The sequence below is a fragment of the Ixodes scapularis genome, unplaced genomic scaffold (assembly GCF_016920785.2).
Source record: "Ixodes scapularis isolate PalLabHiFi unplaced genomic scaffold, ASM1692078v2 PGA_scaffold0__279_contigs__length_252992795, whole genome shotgun sequence".
In the NCBI taxonomy this organism is placed as follows: domain Eukaryota; kingdom Metazoa; phylum Arthropoda; class Arachnida; order Ixodida; family Ixodidae; genus Ixodes; species Ixodes scapularis.
In genome coordinates, this window is record NW_024609835.1 from 104,534,330 (window position 1) to 104,549,408 (window position 15,079).

General features: G+C 48.6%; 1 protein-coding gene across 1 annotated transcript; it reads left to right on the forward strand.

Moving 5' to 3' along the window:
• The first annotated feature begins 1 nt into the window (after position 1).
• Positions 2-3,228, forward strand: LOC8031914 (vacuolar protein sorting-associated protein 4). Its single transcript, XM_002407809.5, has 2 exons — positions 2-1,052; positions 1,801-3,228. Exons 1-2 carry the CDS (start codon positions 132-134, stop codon positions 2,200-2,202), a joined length of 1,323 nt encoding a protein of 440 aa, XP_002407853.1. The 5' UTR covers positions 2-131; the 3' UTR covers positions 2,203-3,228.
• Positions 3,229-15,079: the final 11,851 nt, after the last annotated feature.

Genomic DNA, 15,079 nt, shown 5'->3' on the forward strand with positions numbered 1-15,079 from the left:
ATGACAAACGGAAACAGGGAGTTGGTCAAAACTTCCGGTTCTCCACAGATACTGCGATACCGCCATCGAAATGGTGGTGTAACCAATCTGGGCATCCTTTTAATTTTAGGCTTATACTGACATAAGACGCAATGAGTAACAACACCGCCCTTCAGAAAGCCATCGACCTGGTCACGAAGGCCACCGAAGAGGACAAGAACAAGAACTACGCCGAGGCACTGCGCCTGTACGAGCACGCAGTCGAGTACTTTCTCCATGCGATCAGGTACGAAGCCCAGACGGACCGGGCCAAGGAAAGCATCCGGTCGAAATGCGTCCAGTACTTGGACCGGGCCGAGAAGCTCAAGGAATACCTGCGCGGCAAGAGCAAGGAGAAGAAGCCCGTCAAGCAGGGCGAGAGCGACGGTAAGAAGGATGGCGACAACAGTTCAGACAGCGACGACGAGAACCCAGAGAAGAAGAAGCTTATGAACCAGCTCGAAGGCGCGATCGTGATGGAGAAGCCCAACATCAAGTGGTCGGACGTGGCCGGCCTGCACGCCGCCAAGGAGGCCCTCAAGGAGGCCGTCATCCTGCCCATCAAGTTCCCGCACCTGTTCACGGGCAAGCGCAAGCCCTGGAAGGGTATCCTGCTGTTCGGGCCCCCCGGTACGGGTAAGTCGTACCTGGCCAAGGCAGTGGCCACGGAGGCCAATAACTCGACCTTCTTCTCCGTGTCGTCGTCGCATCTGGTGTCTAAGTGGCTGGGCGAGAGCGAGAAGTTGGTGCGCAACCTGTTTGACATGGCGCGCAACCAGAAGCCCAGCATCATCTTCATCGACGAGATCGACTCGCTGTGCAGCTCGCGGTCGGACAACGAGAACGACGCCACCCGGCGCATCAAGACGGAGTTCCTGGTGCAGATGCAGGGCGTGGGCAACGACACCGAAGGCATCCTCGTCCTAGGGGCCACCAACATCCCCTGGGTGCTCGACTCGGCAATCCGGAGGCGCTTCGAGAAGCGCATCTACATTCCGCTGCCCGACGAGGCTGCGCGGTTGCACATGTTCAAGGTGAGTCATGTTCAAAGCACCCCACGGGGGGAGACGGGCTGTCACCCCTCACTAAAGTGACTTCGTCTCACTGTGCTTGGGAATGTGTGTCAAGCACATCACCAATAGGGCTGTGTTTACAGATGTCCTTTTGTTAGCCGTATTTGTCCCTGAATGGCAAACGTGTGCTGACAGTGAGCGTGTAGGATCCACGTTTTCACTTCAGCAAAATGGTTGCCGTGTGCTGGTAACACAACATAACAGACCAATCTTATGCCAACACAGCCCTCATTCCTCAAGAACAAGCATCACTACAGCAGTGAGGAGGTAGGCACACATCTAGATGTGTAGCATCATATAAATCCAAGATTGAAGCGCAAATGGTGCCAAAGACAGAATGCAATCTAGGTGTCTACCTTATCTCTTGTTTACTCTCCGAGTCTCCAGCATATAATCTCTCATGTGTTTCTATCCCACTGTCAGTTGACAAAAAGTAGTAAGTAGCTTTTCACCCACTGCCTGCCGACCATTTCATTTGCCGCTACTTTGTTAAATAAGAGGCACACCGGTCCATAAATGCTGTGTGTCTTGAGGAGTTTATCCAGCCACTGAATGGCTTCGAGGAAAATTTCCCTTCACACTCTCGTTTGAGGAGAGGCAGAAGGTTTTACAGAAAGTTGCACCGGGAACGACAAGTGCCACATGAAAGATGGGGCCATGCCCCTCCGCTTGCCTAGACTCGATTCTCGAGCCCTTGTTCCGTTCGCAGCTGCACATTGGCAACACGCCGCACACGATGGAGGAGAAGGACTTCAAGGAGCTGGCCAAGCGCAGCGAAGGCTTCAGCGGTGCCGACATCTCGGTGCTGGTGCGGGACGCCCTGATGCAACCCGTGCGCAAGGTGCAGACGGCGACTCACTTCCGGCGGGTGCGGGGCCCCTCCCGTAGCGACCCCAGCGTCATGGTGGACGACCTGCTCACGCCGTGCTCCCCGGGCAGCCCCGGCGCCATCGAGATGTCCTGGATGGATGTGCCGGGAGACAAGCTGCTCGAGCCGGTGGTCACCCACAGCGACATGCTGCTGTCCCTGGCCACGGCCAAGCCCACCGTCAACGACGCTGACTTGGACAAGCTGCGGAAATTCATGGACGACTTCGGCCAGGAAGGCTAGCTGGGCGGGTCTTTGCAATCAGACGGGGCGAGGGTGTTCAAGACCGACGCTTTGAGCCGTCCTTGCTGTATTTGGCGGCACGCTGGAAGCACCACTCGGTTTTTGTGCCTGGAGTGCGAGTGCTTGGCGAGACACACGCGGCTTTGCATCGACGTAGGAATGGCTTTAGCGGAGGTTGAGTTTCGAATCGAGAGAATGCCACTTCCTTTATTTGAAATGGGCTCTGCACCTGGGCGGTAAAGGCGGGGCGCCGCATTCCCTGCCGATTCTGTTCGGTTCATGTTCTACCGCAGAAGTGTTACACTCCCTTCCATTATATTTTTTTTTTTTTTTTAATGAGGCTTATCTTTAGCAATGTTAGCAAGCAAATGCGCATCTAATAAAAGATGGAGCGAGGGTTGGTTTCTCTGGTATGTCGCCAAACATTTCCACGTTGCAGAGCAACTCGGTACTTTGGCTGGCAATATTATGTGGAAGCTTTCTGGCAATTTTTGTTCTGTAAATTTCAGGACAACTTAGTTTGCGTTGATGTGGTTACAATGTCTGCAGCGTAGGCAGATCCTAGGAAAATGCTTTACGTGATTTTTAGAAACGGTCGCTGGTCTTAGCTTTCTTAATGAACGATAAAATTGCCTACTATATATAATTGCAAAACTCGGGTATGCGAACGTGCTCACCTTGCTAACAAGTTAGCAAACCCCATGCTCCAAAATTCAAGGGCTTGTTGTCTATGTTAGAGCCTTCGAAGTAAGCCTTGTGCAGAATGCCCGTACAAAGAGTTTGTTCTCGATGACCGTCGTTATGTTCAGTGCAGGACTTTGGGCACCTTCTTGAGCAGTGTGTACCATGTGTGCTAACATATTTCGGAGCTCTTCTAAACCGTACACATCTAAAACATAGATTATATCTATTTCTTAGGTTGGCGGTATTGAGCAAAATCGGATAAGAGCTTGAAGGAATGTTTCACTCCCATTCTCTTCTGTGCTTTGTGAATAAAGATGATATGTATCATACTATCCAAAGTTAGATCTAATGTTGCATGTGATTGATTCTCAGGTTTGATTTGCTCACTTGTTTTGGGAGTCTGCTCCCAGCAGCTAGGTGCCATTATTCGCAACACTGATGGAAAGGTAATAATTGGAATTGCCTGCCTCGAAAAATTGTTTGACAGGCTGGTTGTCAACACAAAGCTACGTTGTGTGGCATTGACCTTAGGCTCACTTCAGACGAGGCCATTCTTCCCAGCACCTTGACGTTGCAACTCCTGCGGTACGCTTCCGCATTTTTTAATATCTTTAAGTGGTATTCAGAATGCCATGATCTCCTTGAAATCATTTAGTTACGAAAACAATCCCTTTCAAACCAGAACAGGTTAAAGTATGTATTCAGTTATCGTCATCACCACCAAAGAGGAGGTCACATGAAAATATTGCAACCCCTACTGGCTGCTGCCTCTTTAAATGTCTCCGAGTTGTCGGAGTGACTGGCCCATTTCGAGCTGAACCCGAACCTTGCAGTTCATGTTTTTGCGCGGGGATCTAGGGAACAATTCGCCAAAAACCCTGAAATGGCTGGGAAAATTGCCCCATCTCAAGCGGGTGTTAGGTGTTGGCACCATGGTGTGCAATTCATTGCCACTTCTATAGAGCCTAGATCTAAATGCCTGTTCACATGCTTGAGACTTCTTGGAACAGAGTGCCTTGAAACCCCTTAAAATCTCCTACAACGAGAGGACACACTGGCACCACCTATCGGGTAGCAGTGAAACACCAGGGGTCCCGTGTATTTTAAATTTCTTTCACGCATCATTCTTTCTTGGCTTGAAAAACTTTTGTCAATGTTATAAACAAACATTCCTCATATGTAGTATGCACACTTGACCTCGCAAATACCGCCAAGCCTTCGTTCTAGTGCCGTGCAGTTCCAGGGTCACCTCATAGATGGCACCAGCCTGTCGGTGTGTTCTTCAGTCGTAAGAGGTTTTAAGGCACTTGGTTCTAAGGAGTCGCAAGTGTGTGAACGGGCCTTAAAGGCCCGTTCACACTCTTGCGACTGATTACGACTGAGAGAGACGAGATCTCTTAAAACTTCTTAAATGTTTTTAGAATGAGGGAACACACTGGCATTGTGGCGCCATCTATGCGGTGACCCTGGAACTGCATTTCACAAGAGCGAAGCTTTTGCGGGATTTCCGAAGTCAAATGTGCGTAATACCCATAGAAAGGCTCATTTATAACATTGACAAAAGTTTTTCGAGCCAAGAAAGAAAGGATAATGCGCGAGAAATAAAAAAAATATGCCGGACCGCCGAGTTTACGCTGCTTCCCAATAGATGGCGCCAGTGTGTTCTCTGGTTTAAGAAGTTTGAAGGAACCCAGGTTTAAGAGGTCGCAAGAGTGTGAACGGGCCTTAAGAGGGGGAGCATGAAGAGCATCCGCAGACACCTCGTGGGCAGATTGGCCGCAAGTGCGCATGCTGTGCGTTGTCCATGAGTGAGGGGTAAAGTGGGCGGAGACGCAGAGAATGAATGCTTTAGTCGCCTCGGAAACGCAGCCCATAAACCCCACTAGCTCGATGGAGCAGTTGTAAACAATGAAAACTAATTGTACTAGCTGCCTATTGGGAAGCAGACACCGTTCAACTGAGCTTTCGACCACACATTAAAAAATCCTTGGGTGGTCGAAATTATTCCTGTTTTCCGCAGGAATGTACCAAATGCCTTTTTATTGGCACGGCGTGTAAACTTGCAAAAATTTCTTTTAGTTTACTTTTATCTGAGCAAGTGCATTTGCATTGGTCAGAATTGAAGTAGCAGGGAAGTACCTTTGTGGATTAGCTTCACTGTGCTCTCTGGGTTGAATTCCCCCAGGTTTGACCTGGTTCGTTTGCTCCAGTCAACTGCGCATCATATTACATGTAACATTTGTTACGCTGCCCATTGGTCACCCTGGCTTGCACTTGTGACACTCGACAGTGAGTGGGCATGCCCATGTGCCCCGACTTTCATTTTTTTATACCATGGCTAATCTGAAGCCAGATATAACAGATCTCCCCACCTTAGTGACAATCAGCATATCAATGAGGAGAACATCTTGGGCATAGAGATGCTGGATGATGCTGGATCGATGCGCAAGTTGGGATGTGTAGCCATCCCTGGGCCTGGTGGTAATCAGCTCATCAAACAATGTTTCATCGACAGATTGTTTCGTTGACACTGCAATGTTTTATCGAAAGGCGCCTGCATTTGTTATATCGACCGATTTTGTGATGTTTCGTCAACAGCTTCCAATGCACACTGCCTTAGCCACCTTCTTGTTTCCGGGATCCCCCAATGAACTAGCCTAGCTTGCAAAACCCTTGACAGTTCCCACGAGGTGTGCCGTAAGCTTGATCCGGAGATTAAAATTAATCTTCCCTGATTGGAGCGAAGTGAGGGGTGACCGTTGCTTCGCTTGCTGAACACGCCTCCTTCAGGGCTCGTGGATTTGTTTTTGCCATGTCGGAGCCGCATGGCATACGTCCATTAAGCGAAATGAAACCAGCAATCTAGTCCACCCGACGGGAAACCTATTTTGTCCATGAAAAGTCGCTAAAGCATGCGATTCATGAAATGAGTTTCCGTGATACGCAAGTGTTGATAAAAGTTGCGTCAAATGAAACGTGGTTCACAAAACATGTTTTGACGGAACGACACGGACTCTTTCGAGTCTGACAGATTTTATTTAAAGTTTGCTATCGCTAAGCTCATCATATATGGTAATAGTTCACTGTAGCTTAAAACCTTAAGCCAGCGTCACAGCATTGTCATCCAAACACACTTCGGAAACCGGATGTTCTATTTTTTTAGGGTGCAGCTCTTGGGCACCTGTTTCCAGGTTTCGCGGCATCGCCGTCGGTGTAGTCGCGCTAAATTTAGCGGAAAAATTGGCGTCATGTGACCTCAACACCAATTCAATTCCCTGTTAAATTTAGCGCGGCAAAGGACGTCATATGACTTGGTGTCACATCACCTATGAACAAATTCAGTTTCTCTGCTAGATTTAGCGGGAAAATTGACCTCACATGACATCAACACCAATTAGGTTCCCTGCTACATTTAGTGGGGAAACTGACATCAAGTGATCTCAGCACCAATTCAGTTTCCCCGCTAAAATGAGCGGGGAAAATGACGTCACATGACTTGATGTCACGTCACCTATGAACGAATTCAGTTTCTCTGCCAGATTTAGCCGGAAAATTGACGTCACGTGACCTCAACAGCAATTCAATTCCCCGCTAAATTTAGCGGAAAAATTGACGTCACGTGAAATGCAGTTTTTCCGCTAAGTTTAGCGGGGAAAATGACGTCACATGACTTGATGTCACGTCACCTATATAACAGTCCAGTTTCTCCGCTAGATTTAGTGGGAAAATTGACGTCACGTGACCTCAACACTAATTCAGTTTCCCTGCTAAAATTAGCGGGGAACTGAATTTCTGTTGAGGTCACGTGACGTCAATTTTCCCGCTAAATCTAGCGGAGAAACTGGATTCTTTCATAGGTGACGAGACATTTTTCGGAGCGAATTGAGATCTTCTTGATGAGGGTTGGCTATGGAGCTAGATTTGAAACGTAGGTGGGCAGGTGCCTGGATCATATCGGGGGAAAGGTTTTGACCCCAAAAGCCCCCCTCTGCCTATGCCACTGATCCAAATAAGTGCAAATACCCTGTACATCAGCTAACATTGTTCCCTATGTGTGCTGGAAAACTGCTCACATCACTGATATTCCAAAAGGCCAGCACTCTATAAGCTTTTTATGACATTTATTTTCTGAACTGCTGCTGTGGCTCTAATCAATTGCAACTGTTGTTGGGCTTGGCACACATACCCGTCGTCAAGTGGTTCCCCCTCAGGTTTACCAGAACTTCTGTAGTTGATAGCTGCCTCACTACTTCTGTAGTCTCCACAGAGTTTTATTTTGCCACTTTTTTTTGTGTTGGAGGACTAAGTAAGAGTCTTAGCCCCATTCAAATTGTTGTGTACTGCCTCAAGAGACCCGTTTCTAAAGTCATGAGCATATTGTTAGAAAGTCGGAACCACTGCATACTGGTGGAACAAGCGACTCCACAGAATGTCGAAGTCATTACATAAGATGGCAATGAAATGGAAGCACAGTGCAATCCACTTATAACGATAATGAGAAAACCCCAAAATTCAATTGTTTTAACCAATTATTGTGTCTGGACTAGAAACTGAGCGTTTCTAATTTAGAAACTCTAAAACCTGATTGTTATAACCGGTACATCATTATATGTGGTATCGTTATAAGTGGATTGCACTGTACTAGCATTTCTATACTTTGTTTCACTGTATGTCGGAGCATAGCCAGCGCTAGGCTTTCAGCCTAACATTGCCACTCAAACAGCACCAAAAGTGCAACGTCACTGTGTAGTTCATCCCTTTTTCTATAGGCGTGTTATTGCGTTATAATCTAACCAAATGAAGGAAGTGTGCCATATGAAGTAACGGTTTTAGTTTATCTGTTTGCGTGTCTTCTAGCCTTTGACTGTGCTCTGACATACCGTGGGCGTCCACCCTTGGCAGTGTCTTTTGTGTCCACCACTGTGCAGGGCTCTTGCGTGACTGCTGGCCTACTGCTAGAGGGGTGAATCGAGTGTTGCAGCATTCTACGTCTGACCGCAGCGGATGCTACAAGCCATCCCAGTCGATCCAACTCTGTGAACTTCGTTCATGATACAATATCTCCGCGTTTCTGTGCCCCCTCTCCCAAGGTCACGTAACACTCACACGGCCTTGAATCGGCTCCGATTGCTTGTAGCATCCGCTGCGGTCAGTCTTATGGTGAAACGAAGTATAGACCAACTCATGTTTATAAACAAACCGGAGCGCCCCTACCGGACACCACCGGCGCCGCACGTGCGCGATTGAGTGTGATTAAGAAGCTCGCCGTCGCCCGTAAACAAACCATTGGAATGCAATGTTGTCGGCATCGGTGCGAGTTTTCGTGTTCTTTTTCGTGTTGGGATTCTTGTTTCTACATCTTCCTGGCAATGTCTGACTACTTTAGTGACCTCATTGAAATTATTGAGGCTTGTTACACCGCAAAGCTTCGCTCGAACAATGTGACATCTGGTGATTCATTCCGCGTGGATGCTAAAGCCTGATTCGCATGATGAGATTCCGCTCGCAAGTTTCAGTCGCTACGTCGCTCGGGCTGCAAAAGCGTGAACAGCGGCTGAGATGGTCGACGTCAATACTGAAAATCGCAAGCAGAATCGGACCATGTGAATAGGGCATAACAAGTCGGTGATGTCCACTGTTAACTATTATCAACATCTTGTATCTACTGTTTACACTGAGCTTACTTATCCCAACCAACCTTCAAACTTAAAGATCTTTTAAAGCCTGCACTTACTTCTTATCGCAGTTACCGGGTAAACACTTGGTCTACAGGCTGCTGTAGTTTGAACGAGCAGACGACAACAAGCAGAAACGTTTGAGAGCAGCTGACAGTTCGAACTATCAAGCGGCCGTTCGAGCTGAAGACGCACTGAACGTAGTCCGCAGGTAATTCGTACAAGTTTTCAATTTTTGCCGTTCATGTTGGAACAAGTGATTTTCAAGGGGATGTTTGGACTGTTCGATATAAACAATAATTCTAAATACCCGAATGTGATATAACCGGGCTCGACTGTAAAGACCTGTCTACACAAATCCATGAATTGGTGCCTGGCATTTGACTTGAGCCAATTGCTTGCTGGAGGTCAATTCTCTTGTGCCATTTAATTATATTTCGCAAATTGTATGGAAGACAGACGTCAGACTTCAATTGACGGATTTGTCCCTTGCCTCATATTCTCAATACGTTGTAAGGAAATGTTCATATAACAAATAGTTTCCTAAGGCCAACATTGTGAAATGCTGCTAATGAATACTTTAGCGGGGCCGATAGCTGAAAAAATTCCCTACTCGGCCTAGGAAGCACAATTGTAACATCCCTCTCGAGTACTTCATTAATATCGCTTCTTTTTTGCCTTTCATGAGTCATTACAGGAAGGTTTCTCAGCCGGCAATTTTTACAAAACGTTGGTGTCTTCGAAAATCGAACAGCAAGCACTAAACTTGCAAGTTCAGCATTGCGGACGTAGGCATCTGTAATCCTCTCCCAGCATCGTTTCATTCGTTTCGCCACCGAACCTGACCGAACGAAGAACATGATCTGATGAAGGTGTTCGTAAAAACGTCCAGAATTTAGGCTCGCAACTACGTCGTAATTCTCAAGGTGGCCCATTACCACTGTATCATTGGTTCTATACCACAAGGGATACATTTACATCACAAAACTAAGCGAAAATGATTTAACACACCGACATAGTTGCAAGCCTGCTGAAACCGAAACCAACCAAATTGAAGCCACCTTATGGCGCCGCGTGTTCAGCACTCTCTGTCCACCAGTCGGGTAACTAAGCAGACGAGATGTCTTAATAAGTGGTCTCGTCCTCGTGGAATATAAAGTCAGAGAAAAGAAAAGTCCAGTCAGTGAAAAGACGAGCGCTGGTTAACATTCAGCTGCCACTTGGCCTGTCGACTTTCGTTCCAGAAATCTAACCCGATATGGTTAAGTGCCCAGCCATATCTCTATCTCTCAAAAAAGCTTACCTTGTTAGACTGGTAAAGGAGGGCGGGTTGAACATGAATACATAAAATTGAAAGAATAAAACACGGAGGACAAGCACAGGACAACCACATTCTTTCATCAAATTTATGTACTTACCTTGTTACTTTGCATAAAGCGGACTCGGGACCATGGATGTCAGTAAGCTACCCATTCCTGAGTTGGTTGCGATATGCGAGGAGCTTGGAATAAACGTGGGGCAGGCAAAGAGAAGCAAGCCGATTATGGGGCTTGTACGCGAATCGGAGATGTCCAACGTGGAGCTTCGGGAGGCTTGGGAGCTGATTCAAAAGTGGGAACGGGATGAAAGAGCAAAGAAGGAAAAGCAGGAGCGGGATGAAAGAGTGCAGGCTGAAAGGCAAGAGCGGGAGGGAAAAGCAAAGAATGAACCAGAACGCGCGAGGCGTGCCCGTGAATTAGTGCAGGAAAGACTTGAGCTTGAAACGTTGAAATCTAAAAGTTTGGTCTCGGAGGTGAACGGTAGTAGTGCAGGTAACAGACTCGAAATACCTAGCAATGAGATTTCTTCACTGGTTCACGTACGAGGGTGATTCAAAGCTGCGAGAAAAAGACCTTGTGTCCAGAGAGGAAAGAGTACTTTCCTCGAGCAGAGCTAGAACGCATTGGGTAGCAGCACAGGCGGGGCGTCAGAGAGAAAAGGTTGAAGGTGTGAAGTCTGATTTGACCGACGACCAGCATCTTTCTGCCGACGGGACGACCGACGTCGTTCCACACGACGCCAACTCCAAGCTTGAAGCACTGAAAGTTGGAGGGAATAGCGATCCCGCCAAAGAAAGATAGAAGGCCTCTCAAGCATCCGACGTCTGCTTTCTGGGGCACAAAGGCAAGGCCAGCATTGTGACGCCGCCACGGAAGTCCATCCAACTCGGAGAAAGCAGAGCGGAGAAGTCAGCGGATAGGGAGGCAGAGCAGGATTCGGGTTGTCCTAGTTGCCACCTGTGGGACTCCGAGACCAAGCCTGGGCTCGACAAGTGAGACCCAAGTCAAGGGTGCTCGGAAAAAGAGTCTTGTTCAAGACGTCCCTTTGGAAAGAAGAAACGGAAGAGGAATGAGGCTGATCAGCAGCATCATCGGGGGCGTAATGTGTCGAGCTAGAAGCAGAAGTCGTCAAGGCCGGAGAAGGGGAAACGTGGAGGGACCCATCCCAAGGACTCATCCACCGGCGGTGGTTGCGAGGCCAAAGGATCCAGTGGAGACGTGCATGAGCTGAGGTTGGACAAGGGAGATCCATGATAGGGGCTCTGAGGAAGGTCACCTCGTTCCGGCTAGTCTTCCAGACAGAGGGAACACGAGAGGAGGCCGCACAAGGTCAGCGTGCTCGGAACTGGCCCAAACGCTTCAGATGGAGAGCGACACCGTGGGCTCGATGACGACATATCCAGGCAACGGCAGCTGTCATCGAGACCACAAAAAGAAAAAGCGCGACGACATCCACTCTAAGAATTCAACCAGCAGCGGCTGCGAGACCAAGGGATCCAGCAGGGACGCGGATGAGACCAGGTTGGAAGAAGGAAATCCGAGCCAGAGCCACTTGGAAACTTCGTTGCCATCCCAGAACGACATCGGGCATTCGTCCAGATGCAAAAGACACAAGAAAAGGCTGCGTGAAGTCAGTGACTTCCCAATCTGGCCTCTTTCAATATACAACATCACAAGGGGCTGAAGAGGCGCAACTCCAGAAAGAGAAAGCCATCATCTGCGCTGGGAGATGGAAATCGCGAAGATATCCACCCCAAGAAAGCATCAACCGACAGCGGCTGAAAGAGCAAGGAGCACAGCAGTGACACTAGGGAGCCAAAGCTGAACAAGCAAGGAGGTCCGAGGTAGCGGCGCTGGGTCTTCCATTCTGGTACAAACGCTTCCGCTTCCAAAACGCTTCCAAAGAGCTGCTGATCTACAGCGGCAATGCGGGCCACAGGTCTGGAGGGGACACCTGTAAATCCATGCTGGATGAAAAGATTTCGAGACAGAGTCGGCCAGACGAGAACAAGAGCTGCAAGGAGTCGCCCAACGGGAGGAAGTCTGGAGTCATGCTGTTACACTCATGTCAGGGTTCCACTACGATAAGATAATCGACGGAATGCAGGAGCATTGCTGGTCCAATCTTCAGTCTCATCCAAGTACCCCAGGTTCAATGAGTACGGGCTCAGCTTACAGCTTAAAGCCCGTTCACACTCTTGCGACTGCTTGCGACCTCTTAAACCTGGGTTCCTTAAAACTACTTAAACCAGAGAACACACTGGCGCCATCTATTGGGAAGCAGTGTAAACTCGGCGGTCCGGCATATTTTTTTTTATTTCTCGCGCAATATCCTTTCTTTTTTGGCTCGAAAAACTTTTGTCAATGTTATAAACGAGCCTTTCTATGGGTATTACGCACATTTGACCTCGGAAATCCCGCAAAACCTTCGCTTTTGTGAAATGCAGTTCTAGGGTCACCGCATAGATGGCGCCACAATGTCAGTGTGTTCCCTCATTCTAGAAACCTTTAAGAAGTTGTAAGAGATCTCGTCTCTCTCAGTCGTACTCGGTCGCAAGAGTGTGAACGGGCCTTTATGCTTCGGCAAGAGATAAAGTCAGGTGCAGAAATCAAGTCCGAACTTTTCAACTGTGACTTCGAGAGGACTGCAGAGTCTAGGAGTCAGGACTTTCGTAGTTGGAGAATTGTTGACAGCAAACTGGGTGTGGGTTAGAGCGAAAACTACTCTCCAAAAAGCAATAAGAGAAAGGAGACGAGGCAGAGGCCGCTAGAAAAGGCAAAGGCTTAATTCGTATCTCTTTTGGAGTCGACTTAGCCAGGTGTATCAATAGGTTTTCTTTTTACGGGAGTCCGATTTTATTGCGTTTTGCTGATCTGTTGTGCGCTGTATTATCAAGAAAGTTTTTCTCACTTTGCAGTAGAAAGCATTCGAAATGAAGTAGGAAGGGGTAAGCTAAATGGTAAACTGATGGCCTAAGTCGGAGCTTTTAACGCGTGAGCGAGCTCCATGATCAGATGGTACAAATTTGTGAAGTTTTGTTTGTTTCCAATCCTTGGAAATTATCATTTTGATTGTGATTTTATTTTGAAGCACGCTACCATAACATTTGTTTGTGTTTACCTGGCTAAAACATGCTTTATTTTAAAGGGCTTAATGATAGCCTGAGCTTCCGTGTCGAGCGAGAGATTTTTGGTACTAGGTGGAGCGTTGTCTTCAATATTGTTTGGTCTGGCGGATCGAGGGAGGAAAGCGAAGCTTTCGTCGGTGCTGGGATCGCGGCTTTCTATGTTTGTCTCACCAATGCCTTCCTCTTGTGAACTGGGTTGAGGTCCCCTCCCCCCTCGAGATTTTGGACCCAGCCCCCGCCTACGTCACTACGAGGTGGCGAACACCGGGCCCTCTCCCAAGAAAGCGGTGTTGGACTGCTGCCCTTCTGATGAGCTCAGTGGCGACGGAGGTGTTGTTGCGATAAGCCTTGGTGAAGATCACATTTTTTCCTTCGTCCCTCCTTCGTGCCCGCCGGTGGGGGTGTGCCATCCCATTCACAGTTGGCAACCAGCCGTCTGGGCTGTTAACAACTAGCAACTTTGCCCGGCTCCGTGTTGACGTCCCAACACCTGAGCACGATGTTAAGCCGCCTATTTACCGGAAAGTGAGCAGGGACCACGACGGCGGATTACCTGGAGAGGATTCCGAGCGACGGCGCCAATAGACCTGTTGCAAAACGTACAGTACCACGACGGCAGGAAATTTCGGGAACCCTCGGTGCAGATCACGCGCTTTCTCGTTGAGTCTCCGCGACTGCGCGTCCCGGCAGAGCGGTTGTTGCAGCCATCTGCCATCCCCAGTCATCTGCCGGAACGTCGTACGTCGTTGGCGTCGTACCGCATCTGTGGCAGCGTAAACGCATCGCGACAGGTGAACTTATTTAAATACGTTATTCATCATAACTTACCTTCACGTATTGAAGTGTCACCAAATCCATCTAGATTGCACCGCAACCGTGGCAGTTTTTGACCAGGTTCGACAAAGCGTTGGTGCAGCGGAAGACAGAGCCGGTACAAAGGGGAGGGATGAGAAAGGGACAGCCGTTGACTCGTCGCTCGCCCAACTCGGCTGCTCAAAACTTGTTGCCGTGGTAACCTGCGCCTGCTCGCGTATGCCACATGGTCACGGGAGGAGGGGCGTACCGAGGATTCCCATTGCAGGGATCGGACCTCGAACACAATGGACGGGGCAAGCTCCCACTGCGGAATTCTTCGAAGGTCGACCATTCCTCGAACAGTTCAGATTATCGTCTGTCACCACCCGTGGATTATCGGCAAAGCACCTTCCTGAGCCAAGGCGCTGCCTATTGGAGGGAGCCCTCACAATCCGTCTGCTGCAACATTGTGTGTGCGTATGTGCATGCTCGAGGGGTGAACAAGGGCGGAGCCAGGACATGCAACGTTCATTGGCAGCTTGACAACCATTAGCTACCAACCACTGGGGTACCAAACAGCGACCTTATAAAAGAAGCGAACAAGAGGTGCCGAATGTGCTCTCGGACGATGTCTACCATATTTATTTGCATAATGAACACACTTTTCTCACCAAAAAATTGACACATATTTGTGTCAATAATTGACATGTAACCACTTTCAAGATTTCACTGTCTCAAACTGGACCAGAGACGACAACGTGTTTGTTGACATCACTGCATCCAATAGGCGAAGAATGTCCGGGGCTGCGCAATTCCTTAACTCAAGCTTCGTCAAGTGTGCGCGATCTTCGGTTTCACGGTTGATCACTTCCGCAACTACGCACTTGCAACCATTATGAGAGTGGCTTGACTTGGGTTGACTTGGCCTGACCGCATGGCGGCAAAAGAAAATTGGCTTGGTGGCTAGCTAAGTTGGACGCAATTCGAGACTCGCGGAGTCGGAAATAGGAGGTGCATTTATTATGCGAGGGAAAAAGAAAGTCCAAATATTGGTACCTGTTGCGGGGGGTGTGTTCATCATGCGAGTAAATATGGTATACATCTCTAAATACATACTAAACAGAGTTCATTATGAGAGACCCTCCCGTCTCCTGATGTTCCTGCCTGGATTCGTCCTACGGTTCTTGTCCTGGCCTGGCCCTGCCTGATGCTGCGTGGAGAACTCCTTGGTCTGCAACACCCTCAAGTACCACCTGTCTAGACACGCACTTAGCAA